General features: G+C 44.8%; 1 protein-coding gene across 1 annotated transcript; it reads left to right on the forward strand.

Moving 5' to 3' along the window:
* Positions 1–2,658: 2,658 nt before the first annotated feature.
* On the forward strand, positions 2,659–21,673 carry LOC131287433 (ATP-binding cassette sub-family G member 1). The gene is made up of 11 exons (XM_058316484.1): positions 2,659–2,710; positions 16,149–16,266; positions 16,380–16,563; positions 16,731–16,876; positions 18,476–18,714; positions 18,803–19,158; positions 19,243–19,411; positions 19,486–19,586; positions 20,783–20,938; positions 21,134–21,342; positions 21,535–21,673. Exons 1-11 carry the CDS (start codon positions 2,659–2,661, stop codon positions 21,671–21,673), a joined length of 1,869 nt encoding a protein of 622 aa, XP_058172467.1.
* Positions 21,674–22,009: the final 336 nt, after the last annotated feature.

Consider the following 22,009-nt stretch of genomic DNA (forward strand, 5'->3'; position numbering starts at 1 on the left):
CTTGCCGGGACTCGTGGCCGTTTTTCTAGCCGAAGTAAAGAAACTGCCCGAGGGATAGGGCGTAATCGAGTTTTTGCGAAACCTGTGGTTCAGTCTTTTATGCTGTTCCAGTTCGAGGTCACACCATAGCTACGCACCAAAAATAACTTTGGCAAGTAACCCAAAAAGTCAAATTTTTTTTTTGTGAATTAGGGATTAGGCCTTTGGGGTTTCTCCAAAAGAGCAGAGAAGGTAGTGATCTAGAACCAGAAGCTGCTGCTAATTTGATTAGACTGGCCGGCTCAAGGCTTTGGAAATTTCGGCTACCATCGGCGGCTGTGATTCACGGTTCGCCGGGCACAGAGCGATGTGCTTGACCAAAGGCAGCTGCTCTATCGGAGCAGTAGGTTTCCTCGGCGTGGAAGTTTGGAATTGCGCTGCGCCTCGAATCGTTGACAAGATATCGCGAATGTGGCAGGGGCAAATGTATCCGTTTTTTTATGAATAACCGTGTAAAAGAAAACAACGTTGCAGGAAATTGAAACGAGTTTACATATTTTGAATTCATTCAAGGTTGGCTTATCCAGTTTACATATTCATAGGATAGATATAGGGGGCAAGATTTGCAAATATTGCAAAGCAACTAAGCAGAGAGAATACACCTGTTAATGGGTGTGTATGTGTGTGTTTGTAGATTATGTGATAAAGTATTAGCTATAAAAAAAAACTAATACTAAATTTCTAATACTTAAAATAGTGTTTCTGCGAGTAGTATATTTTTTGCTGTGGGAAAATTTAACGATGACTCTCAATTCAGAATGATAAACAAATAGCAATCATGAGCACACTTTATGGCACACGTTTGAGTCTGAAGGGCGAACTGGCTTTGCAAAAAAAAACAAAAGCGTCGTTTGAGGTTCCTAATGGGCATGGCTCGGCTACCTTCGGCCAACGTCCACTGAGGTCAACATGGAGTCATACAAGCATTCCGGTATCAGCACACTTAATCAATCGCAAACTCGCATTGTGGAGACAGGCCATCGAAAAACAAACTCGCACACGCATCACCCTCGATCGAGGAAACGACGATAATCCATCTTGAGCCTGAGCCTCATTAGGCTCGGCCTGTTCTAAGGGTCCGGGTGCTTCGCTCCAACTGTAGCGAAGTTGACCGGAGCGTCCATACGTTCGCCTTGGCTAGTGGAGCGTCCCACACTCCCTGTACGCATCTATATGGCGGTAGTTCCGAGCGGTGAGCGCGGTTGTCAAACTAGTCAAACCGCTGCACGACTACCGGGGCTGCTAAGGTTTACTTCCTGCTTTAGCGTACGCACCCACCGTAGGAAGAGTCCGATAGCACACCGATAACCACTGGTTCTGGTTAAGCAAAACAAAAACTAAAGTTATTCCCGATAGCTTCGATTATACCTGCCACATTAAATAACATGACCCAAACCGTTTGCATTCGCTTTTGCCCATTCTAACGACTTCCGCGTTCGCGCTGCCACGCGCATGGCGGAGAATATTGGGGGGTTGTTTTCGATTTTTACTGCGTTACGTATGATAACGTTTTGGTATAAACATTAGATAAAAAAATAGTCCAACTTGTTTCCGTCGTGATTCCACGATTACCACTGATCAACCTTCTCTATCGATCCCTTCCAAAGGAGTTGTGCCCAAGGGGAAACCGAAGACTTTATTATCGGCAAGCAATTCTAGCGCACCCTAGATGCCACTTTGCTAGCTAAAAACCCAGCATCATCGGATCGATAATGATCCGTTTGCTACCGATACCTTTTACCCGTCCCGTAGCCGATGGTTACCGTTTACCATAAAATAACCACCGGTGGTTTGATCGACGCTGATCGTCACTTTATGCAGCAACAGTGAATTAATAAAACCCGCTCGGCCAGTTCGCCGTTGGAGACTGGGAGTGTAAACCAATCGGCAAGCTCAAGGTGACAATAAAATCTAGCGAAATTTATCCTTTCCGGTGCGCCGGAGTCAACTTGTTGGCAAAGTGACAAGTGCATGGTTTCGTTTGTCAATAGCTGTATATTGACTAATAGTAATAGTAATAGTAACAGATGCTTGGAAATCGTCAGAGGGTTTTTTTTTATTGAGAGAAGTGAAAGATTTATCTGACTCGATGAGGATGTCTCACCGCGCTGGCATTCGCTGGTCAATTGATATTTTCCAAGGTTAAGGGGTTCAATGTATTGTAATGTATGTAGTAGTCCCGCGCAAGGTATTCACTCGATAATAGAACGGTTTACTGAAATAATTACGCAGCATCCAATTAAGTTTGAAATATGAAGTATTTTATACCGGAACTTTGTGAAGTTCTACACCTGCCAAGGCAGGTTTACAGAAGTTTCAGACAGTTGTTACATTCATCAGAAATTAAATATCCATTGGACATTTATCTTCGTACACATGTTCGTACACGTAAATGGATACCAGACAAGCCTCAAATAATGAATTTATAATGATTACAGTGTTAAACAGTATTCCTACGCTATGAACATTCCGTCCGGTAGTGGAAGCACCCTTCAGTGATATTTGAATAGTGATATAAAGAGGACACAAAGTGAAATAACTTTACGTTTGACATAAATACCGGTCTCGGTGTCGGAAGTTCACAGTGTGGCTACCAACTGTACCAGCAACCAGCTCGCAATGGATGTCACCTTTGACAACATCACCTATACGGTATCGACCGGAAAACGAGGTAAGGCCCACCATTCGACTAACGTCGTTGCGGTGGTTTTTGTTTGCTTGCATTGAGCTTCCTTCCAGGGGTTTATTTTCGTTGACCGTTTCGTTTTTATTACACTTTTGGTTTAAATTTGCTTCCTAACGTTTGCGAGCACTTTAGGCCCAGCCCGGAGGACGGGCGAGATTAATTAACGTGAGTGATTCTAAGCCCCCCCCAGAGGTCAACGTGATCTCTTTGGGTACGATCACGATCAGTGGATGTGGCGAAAAACGCATTAGATGGTAGAGGGAAAAGACGAGAAGGAAAAACATCAAATAGCCGTTGCCTGGTTATCAAACTGTTGTGCTAAAATCCTCCATAGTCGGTTTTGCCGTCCGAAAGGTAGAAAGGTTTATCCATTCTGGGTGCCCACGTTCGGCTGCGAATGAGGTCATTAGAGTCGTTTCGGCCACTACGAAGATCGCAAAACATGATTTGTCCGGTCCCGAAAGAAGGATGTTAAAGTAAGAGATGGTGATTAATTTTCAGAATGATGTATTCCTCTAGCAGTTTTTTGTTTGATCTTGCTTCATCGTTTTTTTGCCTGTTATGTCAGGACGATTTCAACAGTTCGCCGGTTCTTGTTGGTGTCTTGAAGAGAGCTTTTGGCGAATTTCCGGCCTTTGACTTATTTGTATATGTGCCAAAAATGTCCAGACGATTACTCTTTTGGTCTATATTAAGCATGACAAAATTGTTTTTACGATAAAGGTAACATGGTAACAAAACACGCATATTGGAAAAACCAGAGATTTAGTTGAAAAAGCAATAAATCTTCAGACTGGTATAAATCACCGCTCTCTTCCGACAGTGTCAACCGTGGGTATAACTTAAAGTGATGGATTGTGTTGATAGAGCCACACACAATGAACGATACCAATCAATCTAATTAGACATTAGCGAAGTAAACCGGTTTGCTAAAAGAAAGATACAGAAGAAAAAATGCTGTACATCACATCGTACTTGAACTGGTTCTGTCGTTGTGTCATTCATACGTAAGATGTTGTAACTTTAGAACCTTTAGAAGAAGTTTTATCTTCAGAAGAATCGCAAGTCGTATAAATAGAATAGTGTAATCTTGTTCAATTAGATTATTAGGTCGGAATCAAACAAATCTCAAGCGCCCTTTAAATGCATTAATTTTGCATAGGAAAGAACGTTGATTTTGATATCCAAGTAGCTCTTGCTTCAAGCGTGTACTTTTCCACTCAACTTCATATCTTGCAGACCTTAATAAAGGAAACCCGTAAGGTTTTTGTCAATTTTTGAGCAAGTTCCCATAGTAGCTTAGGGAGGGCTTCATAAACTGTAACTGGTCTTACTTATCCGCCCGTTTTCATCCCCCATTGGGGCTCCGTCTTTCAACGATCCCTCGAACGGTTCAGAAACTTGAACTTGAAACTGTGAGACTTCGCGAAGGCCTGGCACAAAAATAAAAAAAAACAACAACTACAAAAACAGCCTTCGCCCTCACCCGAGCTCGACAAAGGCCGCAGGCGTTGTGTTACGTCTGCAACCGTTCGGTTCGGTTGCGTTGCCCTGTGGGGCTCCAACCGGTGATCAACGAACCGGTGACTGCGAGAGTTGTTTCGCCTTTGTGGTTAGGAAAGATTGCGTTGCGGGAATTTCAAAGTCAAGGTAAGCCCCATCGGATCTCCGGACCAGCTATAGAGCGACCGGACGAAGATCGGCGGCACCGTGAGTGGAACGCGGTTGACAGATCTGTTCATCTCCCTTCTCCTCCAACCGAAGCTATGGACGACAGCGGCCAAAGCGTGGCGAATGCGAATTCGCACCGGAAAGTTTTGGGGCTCAGGCGCATTCCTTTTTCGTATGGGGCTAATGACTGTTTGCGGTTCGGTTGAGGCACAGAGGCCTGCCGATTTTGGCGAACGATCGCGTAACGGGTCAGCGAGTTGAGATACAGTTGGACTGGAAAACTACATTCACTAAAGTATAGGATCAAGAAATCACTCCTCGGAAGATTCTCGAAAAGTTCTATAGTTTTTAAACCAAAATTTATAAAATTTGTATTTTACGACTAGGCTTATCTTGTGTATATCTCAGTAACTCGTGGCTCCAAACAAAAACTCCAACATCTATTTTAGCTTTATATCAAACTGACTATAAACTAGTTGCAAACGTCAGGCAAGCTTAATATGATTGCAAATCGAATGTGAAGGTATCCACAATTCTTCCAGTCATGAATGAATGGACCACGCGCTTCGTCACAGTTTTCTACAACCACTGCACTGGCCGTGCCCTTTTTGCTCCGGCCTTTCGTCGCTCAGTCAATTCTAGGTCGCATTTAATTCGAACCGCAACCCTTTCGATTGCGTATGCGGTTTTCAGGTTAAGGATGTACTACTTCGTATCTCGGCCCCCGTGGCCGAGTGAGTCAGTGCATTTTTGTGTGTGTCTGTCCTTTATGTGCGAGCGTCACAAATTGCTCCAGTTAAAGACGGTGTTGCGTTTGGAGAGTATCTCTCTGAATCGATTTTCATCTGCACGCACGTGGCGCTGTCGGATACGGTTTCTGAGTGGATCGCCGGGCAGTAGTGTCCGCTGCATCCGTTCGGGTATGCGAGATACGTCGCGGCCAACACCTCCGTGTCAAACGACTTGACTAGGTTTGCCGGGTGTCAACAGTAGCCAGCACCAATTGCGCTTTAGTGCGCTGGCTACCGGCTAGAGGTTTAGGTCAAGGCGACCACGGTGACTTTGGACTTCGGCTTTGGAAGTGGCCAGTTTTTCACTCCACCATGCGCTAATGTCTGAGCTGCTGTCTATTGAAGCTCTCGAGCTGGGCTGATTTTGTGCGACTCTATTTAGGTGAGCGCAATTATAAGCTGCACCAAAACTGGTGAACCGTTAACGGCCATTTTGGAGGCAGAATTGTAGCCGCCTTAAGTCCTCCAGTCCTTAAGCTGAATGCTGTGTCCGTCTACTGGCTAATTAAAAGTTGGCAGCTTGGAAAACGAAAAGTAATACAACACATCGAGGAACAACAACAAGAAGGAATATTAGTTTGAGAGCAAGGCTAATCAGATTACCTAGACTGACGGGCTAGCGTATCCATCCGGTTACTGGCGCCATTTGTCTCGTGGCCACACCAAAGCGCACGTTCGCTTCCGTCCAAACGCAGTCATCACATCATCCGCGCGGAATTTCGATTGAGCGTCTATCCATCTTGTTATCACAGACGTGTTGATTGGCCCCTTCGATGACCTTCTTAATTTCGGCGTCGTTCGGTTGGATGATGTGTTCACTACCCCCTACGAAGCCCCCTCTGGCTCTCGGCACGGCTTGTATATGCAAACAGAACCTGCTCCCAGCAGCCCGATTCCTGTACGCATCCGCCTTTTTCGGGACTTTCGATATCAACAACTGCTAGCACGAACGCACGAGAAGAAAAAAAAACCTACGCCGAAACACCGGCTAATCGATGACACATGTTGATCATTTTCGCAGGAATGACGCAAAACCAATGTGAGGAATGTGTTTACCAAAGGTTTTTTTTTGTTTTTCCTAAACTGCTCATGTTTGGATCATCCACCGAAACGTCCATGCAGCGCATTCCTTCCGTAGTATGAAGCGTGGCGAGCATCTGCCTCCGACGTTCGCCAATGTAAACATTAACTGATGTCGGGGATTTTTTTCTGTGCAGAACTGTTGATTTAATTTCAAACGGTTTCTGGTTATGGTAGTACTTTTTTATGGATGAACCAATCGTACAGCTATACAGAGCTTGAGGGCGCTTGTGTTATTTGCAGTTGAAATTTCTGGAAAGTTCTCCAGGAGATCCTGTCGAGAAAACACTCTGATTATTTGTTCTGAAACCCGAAATATGAGTTGTGGGTATGATTTTTTGTTGACCATTTTAACACATTCGGTTCAACATTGCACCAGAACAGAAGGTTGCACAAACAGGTTAAGCAGGTTACCGTTTATATTTCCCCAAAATAGTCGTACGGTGGCGTGTGGGATGTAAAAAGACGCTGCACCAAACCTGCAAACAAGCAACGGGCCGGGGTTCAAGGTAGATCGAGACGAGGGAGCGAGGTATGGGTAAATATTTGCCAATCATTCGGTGGCATTTGTCGAAATCTCTGTGAATCTAGTGACTGACCGGCAGCCGCTGGTTTGGAATGTTCGGTATGTTTGGGTCAAACATGGATGCGGGAAGGAATTTTATGTATGCTTTAGTTTGTGTTCACAGCTTCGTCTTGTGCAAACGACACGCGCTCCGGCTGCCGTTGGACTTTGTAGTTTACTTTGCACTTGTTTTCTTTATGCCTCATACCAGAATTTGCCCAGGGGTTAAGATTATGACCAGTGACTAGTGCAGTTGGGGTTTAATTGTAATAGAAATAACAGTTCTTAGCATCGATAGTGAATTTTATGTGTAAACTGGCGGATCATTCTCAATAGTCGTGTTAGCAACTGAGTTATGCAAGCAAGTTGCTGTGCAAATAACTGATAAGATACATCATGGAAAAGTGCTGTAATTATGACATAGATGATTAGAATTATATCATCATTTTAATCAATACGCATCTTGCAACACATTTCTTATCTTTGAATGGCTGTTTATTAACCCCATCTTCTTGTCTAGGAAAAGTAAAACTGTTTGCTTTTACACACTTGATTTACCTTTCCGAGTCAAAACAAACAGTTTGCTGGTAGTTATTTTTCCCGTTGCCACTATTTATGAAAGTCAGTAATCGTGATTGCGTTTCATCTGTGGAGATCATCTTTCCAAAGGAAAAAAAATGCATGCAGTCGTTGAAAAATGGCAGTTTGTTTGCGTGACTGGAATTTTACGGCGGCATTAGGCCGAACAAAAGTAACGTACTCGACTTTGCCGCCATTTACCTTGACACGGGAACGGGAAGTCGCTCGGAAGCACGTGCGAAACGTGTCGGATAAATAATAGTACTTTCTTTACCACTTCGAAGTGGTTGTTTTTTTTTTTAGCATCCATGTTTGATTGTATTTTTTGTTATATGCGTTGAACTGATCGATTTTGTACTATCACAATGTGTCGATAAGAGTACAGTGTGATACCAAACTTTACTTTGCATATTATTTTATCTACCATTGGATGCTGCTTTGATTGATTTACTGTAATTTTGACAGTTTTGATTAAATACCATTAATTTACATGAAAAACTAAAACGAAAACCCTTAGCTTCACGTGTTACTTATCGCCCATCGTATGCAACACTCTGTCCAAGTGGATAGTATTGACCGAGGGGCAAATGGCTCATCGATTTTCATCACGGTTTTTGCTCGTTTCTCATTTGGCGATTAATAGCTTCCCCTTCCTGCACCCCTTACCGACGGTGGCTCTCTAGGGGGCGTCCACGTCCGTTTAAAAAAGAAGCAAAACTCTATTAAAATCCACAAATTATAATTCAACGTTTTATAGCGCGCGAACGTGGACGTGAACTTGCGTTGTGCCGATAGGCTCGTGCACCAATTGACAGCTGACTGAAAAATAGTGTTTCACACAACCAGTCCGTGGGCGACCGTAGAATGTTATAATTAAACACGCTGGCCGCTACATTCAATCTCCGATGAAGCGTTTCGTAGGGGGACGCCCAATGTTGTGTACCAGCTCGGGCGCCGGTGGCCTTCCGTGTGCTTCTGGCTAAGGTGTGACGTTTCGGTGGGCAATCAACATCGCGCTCGAGCCACCGGATGGGTTGCACGTCAGCATCATGGCACCAACCAGTGTTGGGCGAGGTGTTCTGACCATTGATCGGGGGATTGCCCGGGCAGATGGCAGATGACAGATGGATAGCAAATGTAGCTCGCGATGGCGTGCTGAGCTAGATGAAGTGACCATGTTCCGAAACACCGGAACACCGAAAATGATAGTACAACGGATCAATTTCTATTCCAATAGATGAGGCTCCCTCATGAGGTGGACATCAGTGGGAAGGGATGGGAGTGAAGGCGTAGTACCGGAACCGTTGGGAGTGATTTAATAATTGCTCCAAACCTACACCCGCGCGGGTGTTGATGCATCTGCCGGATATACCCATTGGCGACGATAGATGGCAGAGTGCAGAACGCATCCCTGGAGTCGTGGTATAAATAGCAAATATTCACGCTCTACCGTATGCCATTCGTTTGAGTAGTACCGTGCAGGGCAGATACTGGACCTACAACTCTACACCCGGTTGTATTGGGTAGGCAAACTTTGTTTCTCGACGAGCCACTACACACAGGGGCATATACCTTCCCGCTGCTGGCATTGTTCTAGCATCAGTGTACCCGTGTTGAGTTGCAGTGACGAATGATGAAGTGCTCGGGTGTCCTCTCGCCGCTGTTGCTGCTGCTGCTTGGAGCTGCCACGTTGGGTCAAGTGAGTTGAACGGAGCTCTGGTTCCATGCACGGTGCACGCTCAGAAAAACGCTTTAACTTGCAGCTGACGAATGGGCTTTCCATCCGACCGCGCCGGGACCTGCTGGAAATGGGCAAGGCCGTCCTGCTGGAAGGGGTCTCCAAGGTGAAGGAAGCGTTCGACCATGGCGTCAGCATGAAATCGGAAGGAAAGCGTTCCGTCGGTCAGTAAGGGCAATGGCGGCAGGGGTGATGTCGCAAGCGAGATGTCGACACACCTGCACTTCTCGGCGTTTTGACACGCGGGAGATACGCCTGAAGAGAGCGGCTGTTGCAATGCATGTGCCGGGTTTTTAATGTTTCGGGGTATTTTTTTTTGTTCATGTTCGGTTTCGGTAGATCTGTTCGGGCTCAAGTTCGGTGCTGACACCGGAGTAAACACTGGCTTTGGAGATGCGGCCAACGGGGGCGCGTCGGAGAACAACGACGATCTGGTACGCCGCAAGCGGGCACTCGATATCCAGAAGCTCGCCCAGGTCGCTAGCCTGCTGCCGCAGACACCGTTCGGTACGAACGTCAACATCGTCAAGGTGAGCTCGGTCTCGAATGTGAACAATTTCGGCGAGCTACCACCGGCTGAGGCCCCGGCACCGGTGGCCCCGGAGGCAGCGAGGCGTAAAAGAACGCCCGATCTGGTGCAGTTGACCAACTTCGAGAAGAAATCGTTCGCGGTCGATAGTGTGATTGGTGCCGATAATACGATGAGGACACACGAATCGCTTGGGGCGGCTAAGGGCTCGATCCGCACCTTGGTCACGGATCGGCGAAGGAGTAAGCGTGAACCGCAGTCGGATGGAACGACCGGGGACGACCAGGAGAGCTCCTCCAATGGCCCACCGAAGGGCGGTCCAAGGGGTTCCAGGGGTCCCGGAGGTCCACGTGGGCCACCACCCGGCGGATGTCGCGGTGGTCCCCCACCGGGTGAGGATGGTGCTTCAACGACAGCGACGACATCGGCCGCGCGTCGCAAACGTGAGACGATCGAGTTGTCGGTGGAGCTGAATCGAGATAAGCGATCCCCTAAGGGAGGCAAGTCCGCATCCTGTCGCGGTGGTGGTGGTGGAGGTCCTGGAGGTCCCACGACGGAGGCTCAGGCCGCACGTCGTAAGCGTGACGATCACCCCAACAGTAGCGACTACAGCGACGACAGCGAGTCTACTGAGTCGAAGGAACGGAAGGAACGCTCCATTCTCCCAAGTCTGGAAGAGCACCGACGATCCCGACGTCAAGCGTTCGGTGGGGAAGCTGCCGGAAATGTTGGCAGTTGGTTCGAACAGCTGGCCGGCGTGTTTGTCGATACCGTGAAGAAGGTGGTGGCCGTAACGAAGAACGCATTTGATCGGGGAGGCCAACGACAGTCGTAAGAGCTAAAAAATCAGGGTAACCCTAGGCAAAATGTTCCTTTTCGTTGTGTAATGTTTGTGGAGAACGCATCACAAGTGACGATTTTTGCACCGAATAAACTGATTGTCAAATGAAAATGTTTAAGTTTGGACGTATTTGTTGAAACAAAAAACGGGGTTGTAAGAGAAAGTGTGGCAAGATGCCCCGGTGTGCGTGAATAAATCCATTTAAAACTAAATGAGTATATGCACATTTTCACTACTGTAAATATTAGGCAAAACGTTTTAGTACTCCAAACTTATTCAGATAAGCAATGTACCAACTAAACTAACTCAAGGTTGTACGTATTCTAAAAGTTTTCCGCTGAAGAGGGGCATATTGCCTCACATCATCTTAACTTGATCACTTGAAGAATTTTTCCGTGTGAAATGTGTTTCTTTACAGAGCAAATTATCCCGAACTAGTTTTGTCAGTTCGAAAATTATTTAGGAAAAAAAAAGCTGAATTTTTCACTTTGGATTCATAATCTCTTCGGTTGTTTTTCCCCTTTCGCACACCTGCTTTGACCATTGTCATTCCAGTTCAGCGGGTTTTCTATTATCATCTTGCATCGGCAGTTAATTATTCCATGCATATTTATTTACGGTTTCACAACGCGATGACGTACGGCCCAGTTAGAATGCGCATTGTGGTGATAATTTGCTTGAACTGGGAGAAAATAGATTAACGAATCGCGTAGAAACGTGCACGCGATGACGTCGGTTCTTCTCGATGGACTTGCTGTACCGATCGGTTGTTATTCGATGTGACATGGCGTAAAAGAGACGCTTGGATGTAAGTAAAATGAACGCAAGCGCCATTTTTATCCGAATAATTTTACGTTGATGTGGAAAATGTTGGACTGTGAGGGATTAAAAAACCCCCGGGATGGGCAGAAAATCCCCAAACTGGTGTAACTATATTAGCTTACGGAATGTCATATGTCAAGCACCACGTGGATGAAGGACGCTGGCTCATTAGCGCTGCACGCAAAACCATTCAGCTGCAGTGCCAGTGCATCACACGCGGAGGGAAATATAGAATAGACGCTCCATGCTGGGATTTCACGCTGGAGAGCAGCTGCGAATTCGAAGGTGGTCGGGTGGCAATAACCGGCCCTAGAAGCCCGAGCAGGCAGTGTGTTTGCTCGCCACTCCAGCTTCCGGTGGGTGAGCTGTTTTTTAATGAGATGAAACCACTTACGAGACGAGTACGGGAAGGTGTCGAGCGACCCTTCAGGCGCCTTGCTTCAAGCATCTCCATCGAACAACGCGTGGCTAATTGTGTGTGAGAAATCGCGTACGCATCGGAGACGGGGTGCCTACCCTTTCCTGGCGAAGGTAAACAAAAAAGTCATGCCATCTACTTGTGAGACACCCCACGGGTCCACTAACTATCCTCATTCTCCGCCTCCAATCACTCATTAAAAGATTGACCGCCGCGAGAACCAATTTGCGGGCGCGACTAATCGCGTTGTAATAATGATATTTCCCATATCATTTGTTTGTTTCTCTATCGCTGATTGCTTGAATCGTGCAGTGGGTTAATATTTACACGACACGCGGTAGCACGGTGTGATTAGTGATCGTTTGTTCCCAGCGATTTACTTAGAATTTGCATACTTCAAGAATGGGTCATAGAGATATCGATTCATAGCGCGTCTGTATCGGAGGAACAGTACAATTTTGTTGTACAAAATTGCCTCATTACTTCCACTGATGCATAAGATAGCAGAAGGAAAAAGTTCAATAGGAACGGTCCGTAAGATAATAGAAGGAAATATGTCGATTGGAGATGATAACATTGCGTTAATTTGAATAATTTGGATAACTTTGGGAATTATTAGTAAATGCTGTCTTTAATGGTTCAAAAACAGGATTTCGTTGTTCAAATCCAGTGTATAAGCTATTCAATCAAATCAACTGGTTTGTGTATAAATTAAAGAATACATTTGTCTGTCCTTATCGTGCTTTTGATGTAATGAATTAAGTTTTCCCCACGTGTGTAACAGTAAAGGTGGGTAAATAGTTGTTTAATTATAGAACTATTTTAATTTAATGAATTAATTTCACTTTTAATAATTTAAAAATCACCAACTGCTCAACATCAACCGTTAAGTTTAGTTTGACTCAACATTTTTTTATAACTCTCTAGAGACCAAACTCTTCTGCGTTAGGTTATATTCAACTATTAACGAATTTAATTCCGATAAAAATGTACATCAATTCTAAAAATTTTATCTATTTTTTAATGACATACTAACTTAGCTGTTTATATTATAACTACTAGAGTTAATTAACATTATTTTTTATGGAACCTTTCAAACCATACCAGCTATTCCATTTCTAATATTTTATGTTTCATTTCTTGGTATTTTACCTTCTTCGTAGAACACGGAACAAGGGGGTTTTTGAAAATACCGTTCTCGCTGACGTCTTATTTTATGATAAACAACAATCAACTGTTGATTGAATGTCATTAGAATGACATCATTAAAACAGGCATGATTTACAACAAATCATCAACTAAGATTATTTGTCACGGCCTCGTCGGCTCGATAGGTTCGCTGCAACTGAACGGCATTTTATGTGCACAGCTAAACACTTCCACGTGGCCGTTCGGCGTAAAGTGCACGATTTGAATAATCATCCTTTAGACGGCCCCGACTGAAGGGTTTGATCCCGGGTTCAGCCCGACCGTGAAAGGGAGAATTCTTCAATAACAAAACTGGCCCGCCATTGATCTGCTGCGGACTGTAGGACAAATAAAATATGAATTGCCCCTGGACGCTTGCGACGGTCGAGAACGCCCATACGGAAAAGGATGCAACTGATGGATTTTACCTAACCTTTCACACTCGGAGGGATGCAATTGTAATGAGGTTGAATATACCAAGCGCCGTGTTGGTCATGATCGTCGGGGCCAGAAGCTGTAATTGATTATTCAGAAAATAAGCCACACACTCCATCCCATGTTTGTTTGCCTCGACCGGGTGTATCTCTCCACCCCGTTCCGGTTGTTTTATTAACTGTTGATTTGCAAACCGTCGATTGGAGTTCCCCGTACATGATATCAGAACGTCTCTGGAATATTGGTCCATAATTCAATTACAATCATCGGACGGGCTGTGGCATAATGCATTTTCGCCTCGCCGGCCTGCAGTTGCGATGCGTCAGCATTAAAAGCATGAATCCATCGATGCATCAGCAAAAACCGGAAGAAGCATCGGAAGGTCGGTTCTCCTTGCCGAGCGAGCTGCCCAATAATGCTGATGATGATACTTCCATGCATCCGAACCGGAAAGGCCCATAATTGGCTGGCTTACGTGCGGGTCGCAAGTATCGGTACTGCTGTAACGTACGGACGACTTAAGGACGTGTGAACACTCGGCACTTCCGGACGGACGATGAGCTTTCTCTCGGAAGCCGAGCTTGGTGTCTGCCAAGTGGTTTAATCATGAGCCGCTACTCTTACTCTCCTCTGCCCAATGGACAAACAGGGAGGGAGGAGTGTGTCCATTATCACACCGATGAAGTGTTCGGAAGGGTGCCTTCGTGCGCTCTTGGTACTCCAAAAATTCTGAAGCCATTCAGTCGAAGCTCGATTGGAAAGTGCAGTCTGCAACGGTCCGACGAACACTGGGCACCGGAAGGATGTTTTTCTGAAAGGTTAGTTAGCCAATGTGTGTATAGCAAAATTGGTTCAGCTTTCTTGCGTGTAACCTTCTCCAACAACGGCATCAAGATAAGCTAGCAATGGATAGAGCGAAGTAAATATTGCAGCTAAAAGGGTTTTTAAATAGGATATTTAATCAAAATATCTAATGGTTGAACAACAGAAGGATGTATTTCTTTCGAGTTAAAAATTAAATGTAAGTGAAAAGAGAAATTTTAGTAACTCTGAAGATTCCTCATATATTTCCAATTTGTTCAGTCACTTTTGTCCCATCCTGTAGGATACATTTGAAATATCGATTGCGAACGATGTTCTTCCGATGCAGCGAACGGTTTAATACGTGGCTAATGGATGACCGGGTGGAAATCTGTAGTCTCTACTGACGCGCTTAGCCCTGTAGATGGTTAGCCAAGAAGTGTTTGGCCGAGTGTCGTTAAAATATTATGAGTGCTGCAATACTACTCTTAAGACTTTGTGCTCTTTTCCGATGGGTCTTATCCTTGCGGATCTCTAGGAGCTCCATTGAAGCCAATTGACTTGAGGACCTTTTTTGGTCCAATCTTATTAGACAGTGTGGAAAATATGTCCATTCATGCGTTGTGAAGTGCGATATTATTCCCCCGGTCGGCACTCTGCGTCATTCACTGCGGGAGAGGGGATAATTATGCTTGCATTTTATGTGCATCGTTAATTATCCGACGCAAGAGAAGGATGTCTCAGCGTGGAAATCAAATATGGACGAATGGCACTGCGAAGTGCCCGAAACGATGCACCGCTTATCGGGGCGATGCGACGACTTCCCGTTGGCTAATTGATTAACGATATTTAAATTTAATTTGAACAAATGTTCGTCACATTTCACGCGTGATGCGTCTCAATTCGTGCGAACGGAATGTGTCCCCCCTTCGGGAAAGTGTTCTGGGCGCCTCTTGGGTGCTGGAAAACAATGCCGAAAATGGTTGGGAAAATTTATCGCCGGTAGTTCGACACCTGTACTACTGCTCGTCCTGTGGCGCATTTTTGCATACATTTGAATAATTTGATACCCCACCGATCGGGGCATTCACAAACAATGGCAGTGCGCGAGGACGTACAATATGGTAGGAATTAATGTGTTTTTGTACTTTTTTGTGGAGTATCTTTAAGGTAAATGTGTGACGCTAGAATTCGAACTACTTTAACAACATTTTCTGTATTACATCTTTTCCTTCTTTCTGTCAATAATTACCGTTTTTTTCAAGTGAAAAATACTAATTTTTTAATCCCCGATTATTTCTTTCTAAAAGAAGGGTTGGAACCATGCACGGCAATTCATAGTTTTCTTATATGATTGTTGGTTTTCGGCTTGTTCCTTATTTATTTACTTTAATTCTTATTCTTTTGTGCTAACTTCCTTTTTTTATTTGTATCTATTTGTATCTGTCTCATTTGTACAAACATATCAAATTATTTTTTTGTAAACAAGCACAAATAGGTAGCAAACAATTTAGGCGAAACGTAATAAATATAAAAGATAGTTGTATCAAAACCTCATTGAAAGTGAAATACTTGTTGTAACTTAAAATTAACAAAATAAGACTGTAAATTGAATTCGATGATATCGAGAACATTGACTTTACAACTACCATGATAGATGTATCTTTTCAAAACAATGAAATTTGATAAATTAACCTGATCTCATACAAAAAAAAGAATGGTTTAGTAAGAACGTAATTGGTTTAAGGAAAACGGAGCATAATAACTGTTGGGGTTATGTTATTAACACAAAAACACTGTATTATGAAAAGAGTTTTCTAACACTTATTTTAACGATCTCTTTTATGTTTCAAAAATCAAATTATTCATCATTTCTCAATCTTCGCTCAAAGTATTATTTTTAGTGAAATTTATTTTAACTTAATTTAAATCTCCTTTTTTCTGTATCTCTTTTTCCTCTCACAGAAAAGAAAAATGTACTAAACGGCGTCTCCGGGCGGTTCCAGTCCGGCGAGCTGACCGCCATCATGGGCCCATCCGGGGCAGGCAAGTCCTCGCTGCTGAACATCCTTACCGGCTACACGTGAGTTATCCGAACAACCGAGGGCAATCAGATCCAATCGGGTCGGATTTGCCGAGGCAACCGCTTTCGTAACTCTTGATCCCATTGTTCGGTCGGTTTCTCGATCGACACAGGACGCACGGCGTGAAGGGAACGCTCGCGTTCGGCAGTAGCGGACGCACCAGTCGCAAGCTGTGCAGCTACATCCTGCAGGAAGACTACCTACAGCCGCTCTTCACCGTGCACGAGATAATGCTGATGGCCTGCGATCTGAAGGTTTCGTCCGAGACTCACAACCGCAGCGAAAAGCTCCGACTGGTGAGTGTTTCCTTTTCTTTTCTTTTCTTTTCCTGCGGGTTTCCTCGCCCGCAGAGCTGTCAAACCGAACCGTTCGGCTCCATCGCAGTGCTGGTAATTCTTATGCATTCTTATGCAATTTCACCATCGTCCAATCTTTTCCCCTCCCCCGCCCGGGTCACCCACAGGTCGACAAAATTCTCGACACGTTGCAGCTGAGCTTCTGCAAGCAGACGCGCTGCGGCAGCCTATCCGGTGGCCAACGGAAACGTCTATCAATCGCACTGGAGCTTATCGATAATCCGCCGATCCTATTTTTGGACGAACCAACGACGTAAGTACGACAGTTGGGTGGGGGCAGCAGGGAGGGTGGCTTCGAAGTTAGCGAACAACCATCAGATCCCGCGGCTTGATGTGGCCGATGGTGGGATTAGTTTTTGTTTTTGTCTTCTACTGGGTTGCCTCTCAAAGAATAAAGATTGATCCCTGCGGGGATGATATGTCACGAGATTCACGTTGCCCGCAGCCGTGCAAAGGTAACGAATGTGGTCATACGAAACCAAAGAAAATGAGATAGTCTTTGTTAGAGTTCTCTTTTGCGATGATATCAATATCGATTAGAGAGTTGTTTTTTCTTAAATTACTTTTGAATACATTTTGCAGAAAACTCCAGCTTCTAGTCTAAAAATATAAGATTTCACATTTTGAGAAAGTAATTACAGTACTTACAATTTATTAAAATTAATATGATTGCGTAAGATACAACTTATACTTACTGGTTTTTTTCGAGGACATCGAGGAAATGTACCGTCTATCAATTTGAATGTTGAAATTATTAACGTTAGAACTGCCTTGAAACTTCACAGAGTTTTTTGTTCAATATTTAAAAGAAAATTTTATTTTTAAATACATAAAAATTAACATTCCATTGGATGTGTGGGAGTCATGCATTAAAATTTGATAGATTTGTTTAAGCTTAAAAAAGAAATGTGATTGAAAAAGTACCAGACAAGTCAAACTGACCCATTGTGAAGTTTTCTTCAGCCCTCATTCAAATTGACCATCACTTGGCCAACACTTCCCGGATTCACTGTGTCTCACTCCAAAATAGAAGAAAAGTGTTACGAATAACTTGGAATTCATCAAGCTTCCATACCTTTGAGGTTGTGATAGCATTTTTTACGAATATGGTACTAGCTTTCCAATTAAGAAGAGTCTTTAAATCTGAAATCGAAATAGCGGTAATTTTGACCATAGCACGATTTTCGAATTTAATATCTTCAAAACGGCTGATACTAAAAGAGAGCAATTTACGGATTTGAAAAATCTTCAAAAACTGAAAAGTTATAGCGTCTTAAAGAGAGCGACCAAAATGAACGAAAAAAGCAATATCGCAAGATTCCAAAGCAATGTATTCTAGTGTTAAAACTAAGCGTTAAAAAGTCCACTGTTAAGTAAACTATGAAAAAAAAAAATATTTAAACGTGGAAAAGTTCATGTCTCTTTGGAATGAAGATCACAGAGTGTGAATTGCGGAATCGTTTTGTTTCCCCAAACTAGTTCTAAAACGCTGCAATCGCAACACAGGCCGCCAACATTGGCACGCTCCATTTCCCTTTGGGCATTTCGCGTCAAGAAATAGAGTACAGATTCGAGTGATACGACCGAAATTACATTAGTTTAATGAGCGAACCCAGCGCCATCGCGTTTAGTTTGCCTCCCGTTGCTCAAAGAGTTCTGCTTTCTATTCCCGGTCTTCCATCACTGAATCGCCGTACGTACGTGCCTGCCTTTGATGCCGTCACCGGGGTCGTCGCCTGCGGGAATGTTGGGCGGACTTATGACAAAACTGTCCATTCCATGTGTCGCTCTGGCAACGGTGGCCAAACGATGAACTCGACGGCCGGAACTGCGGAAAACGGCCGGAAAACAGTGGACTCGACAGCTCGTCGTCGCTGTACACCATCAAGCTGCTGCAGGGGTTGGCGCGCGAGGGCCGCACCATCGTCTGCACCATCCACCAGCCGTCCGCCACCGTGTACGAGATGTTCGACCACGTGTACGTGCTGGCCGAGGGCCACTGCGTGTACCAGGGCTCGGCGCTCAACACCGTGCCGTACCTGGGCTCCGTCGGGCTGCACTGTCCACCGTACCACAACGCGGCCGACTATCGTAAGCGCGCCGATTGGGCCCTCCGGCGCCCGCTCATGAACACCATGACGTATCTGTATCTCGATTCTTCTTCCTTTTTTGTTGCCAGTGCTCGAGGTTACCAACAAGGAGCACGGAAACTTTACCGAAGCGCTCGCGAAGGCCTCGACCGATCCGAGCTGGCGATTGCCTCCGCTCGTCGCACCGTCCGTGGATCGGTTGGGCAGCCCGGCTGGGGTTCTGCTGGCGCCACCTCCACCTCCACCTCCCGGCCACTGTCTGCCCGCCTACGACAGCAATCACAACGATGCCATCTACCGGAAGGAAGCGGAACCACTGACCGTGACGGATCCGCTGAAACCGGACAAGCTACAGCTACACCAGCAGCAGCAACGGAGGCCGTCCGAGTTCGCCAAACTGTTGATCCTAATGAAACGCTCCAACATCCAGCTGTACCGGGACTGGGTAAGCGGCAGAAGCGACCTTTCCGTGCCTTTAAAATAATCCAACGCCCCCCTCCGTTTCTATCCGACGACGAAACGGTGACAGACGGTGACGCACCTGAAGCTGTTCGTGCACATCGTGTGTGCCGTCGTGATTGGGCTGCTGTTCGGCGACTCGGGCATCAATGCGACGAAATCGATCTCGAACGTGGCCTCGTTCATGGTGCACATCCTGTACCTCTGGTACACGACGCTCATGCCGGGCGTGCTGAAGTGTACGTAGCCGGCCGCCAACCGGTTAATAACGGTTTTGGGGATTAATTTTTCGCTCCCAATCCGACTTTTGCAGATCCGTACGAAATGAACATCCTGCGGAAGGAGTCGTTCAATCGGTGGTACAAAATACGAACCTACTTCATGGCCTCCATGCTCACGTCCTTACCGGTGCAGGTAGGTGCAGAAAAATGCCCCTTAAGGAAGGGGGCTATAGATTTATCCAAATGAGGTGTTTAGTTTCATATTATCGTTGATATTCGACGAGGTTCAAGTTCAAGCATTCTTAAGCTTTTTTAACCCTCTTCAAAGCCAAAGCACTAAGCATTAAACTTTTGCAAGCAAAAAGAATGCATGTTTTCCCTTTGATTGAGAAATAGTCTATTTGATATTAAATTCTCAATCGACCAGGCTTGTATTTTCAATCTGAACATTGTTCCATACCCCTGCCAACATCATTGTCCATAGCAATAAATTGTATATTTTTCCCAAGTGCAAATTGTTTTTGTATTTGGATATGTTTAATCTTTCAGTCATAATTTTAAACACATTCTTAAGTTTGTTATGGGATTATTTCTAATTAAAAATAAAATAAATATCAACCCCATTACTTTCAATTTTTGTTGCCAGATCTTGCCATTAAAGTTTGAAAAAGTAGATGTTGAAACTCGAACCAAAACAATATCATTTTTTTCTCTGTTATTCGTATAATTAATGTTTCGGATCCAATTACTTTGCTTTAAACATTGGAAACATATCAACTCGAGCAAAAGTCTTCCTCTTTTTTGCTAAAGGTTTGTTAATGCAATGATTGATATCCTTTCGTTAGTTATACAAGCATTTATAATACAAATCCACTATCAAATTTAATTAATAAATGTAATAATGTTTAATTTTTTGCATCATATACATTGTCGTGTATGGATTGATGATTTGTTGAAAGAATTATTAAAACGATTGTCGTTTTTTTTACTAACCAAAATATGAGTCTATGGATTCTATTTAATAAGTGTAAAACTTACCCAGGAAACATTTATTGACTGGTTATTTTATTTCCATTACTCAACAAAGATTCCTTACCTGCATTAAAACAATCAACAATTTTAAGAAACGTACTGCATAATCTTAGAACTTTCATGAGTTCTAATTATAATATTGAATTGTAGCGTTCTTTCCGTTTTTAGCGTTTACTACAACATTGCAATGCAGTAAAGTTAAACTAAAATATGATATAAGATATGCAAGTCAGAAAAATAAAAATTGTTCTATCAAACGTAATTACAAATTAAAATATTTTTCGGGATCGTCGATAACTTGCTAGGCTTGAATTAACCAATTACAATAATTTTTCATTCGTCTCATTCGCGGATCAGATCTTCTTCTCGGTTGTCTACGCTTCGATTGTATACTCGATGACGAGTCAACCGTGCGAGATGGAACGCTACCTCATGTTTACGGCCGTGCTCGTGCTGAACACCATCGTCGCCGACGGATTCGGGCTGTTTCTCGGAACGTTCCTGAATGAAATCGTAAGTAGCCGTGCCTCATTAGAAGCCTACAACATAATGGCATGCTGCGGCACTGGATGCTGCATTGTGCGCCGTGGGGATATCCGTGCGAATCCCTGGCTATATTTCCTCGGTCTATTTGCACTTTGCACGCTGCGTTCCGATGAGGATTGTCTTAACGGTTCCCGTCCCGCTGTCGTTTCCCGATGTTTACAGAACGGAACGTTCATCGGTGCCATCATGACCTGCTTCATGTTTGTGTTTTGCGGCTTCTTCATCATGTTCAGTCACATGTCGGACGCGATGCGGGGCATCAGCTATCTGTCCTCGCACCGGTACGGCTACGAGGCGCTCGTGCTGACCGCGTACGACGACAACCGGAGCGACCTGGTGTGTCCGCAGGACGAGCTCTACTGTCACTATATGTAAGTAGGCAACAGGCCGCGAGGCCCCGCCGAGGAACCCCAAGGCGTCGCACGAAGACATTACCTTCTTGGCATGTGTCTTGGTGGCGTCCGCGGTGGCTTCGGGCTTGCCCGTTTGCCACCGATAAATCTTGGTGTTTCCCACGACCTCCACACCCAACCAGACGCTCAACCCCTCCTCTCCGCTTGCAGCAAAGCCAACACGATCCTGCGGGAGCTCGGCATCGTGCCCGGCAACTATCTGTTCAACGTGGTCACGCTGGTCATACATTTCGTCGCCATCAAGGTGGTCGGATTCTGGACGCTCAAGCGCAAGCTGAAGATGGGCTGAGGCGTGCCGAAGGGGGTTCTGCTGGGAGCCTCTGTTTGCGGACCAGATCCGGTTGACTCCTGATCCTCGAAACGAGAGAAGGGACACCACCACCATCACCAACACCAACCAAACCACATACACACACACACACACACACACACACACACACACACACACATACAAACACAACACGACTTAAGCGCACAACCTTAAACCGCGGACACAGCAGGGCGGGCTCGTCGTCTGGTGCGGTGCATCGGGACCGGAAGGCACACACTCCGATTGTATATACGCTATATTTCGTACTTTAATGCCCTTTTACGGTCGAAAGGTTTAACACAAACACACGCACAC

This window comes from Anopheles ziemanni, chromosome 2 (genome assembly GCF_943734765.1).
Source record: "Anopheles ziemanni chromosome 2, idAnoZiCoDA_A2_x.2, whole genome shotgun sequence".
NCBI classification, from domain to species: domain Eukaryota; kingdom Metazoa; phylum Arthropoda; class Insecta; order Diptera; family Culicidae; genus Anopheles; species Anopheles ziemanni.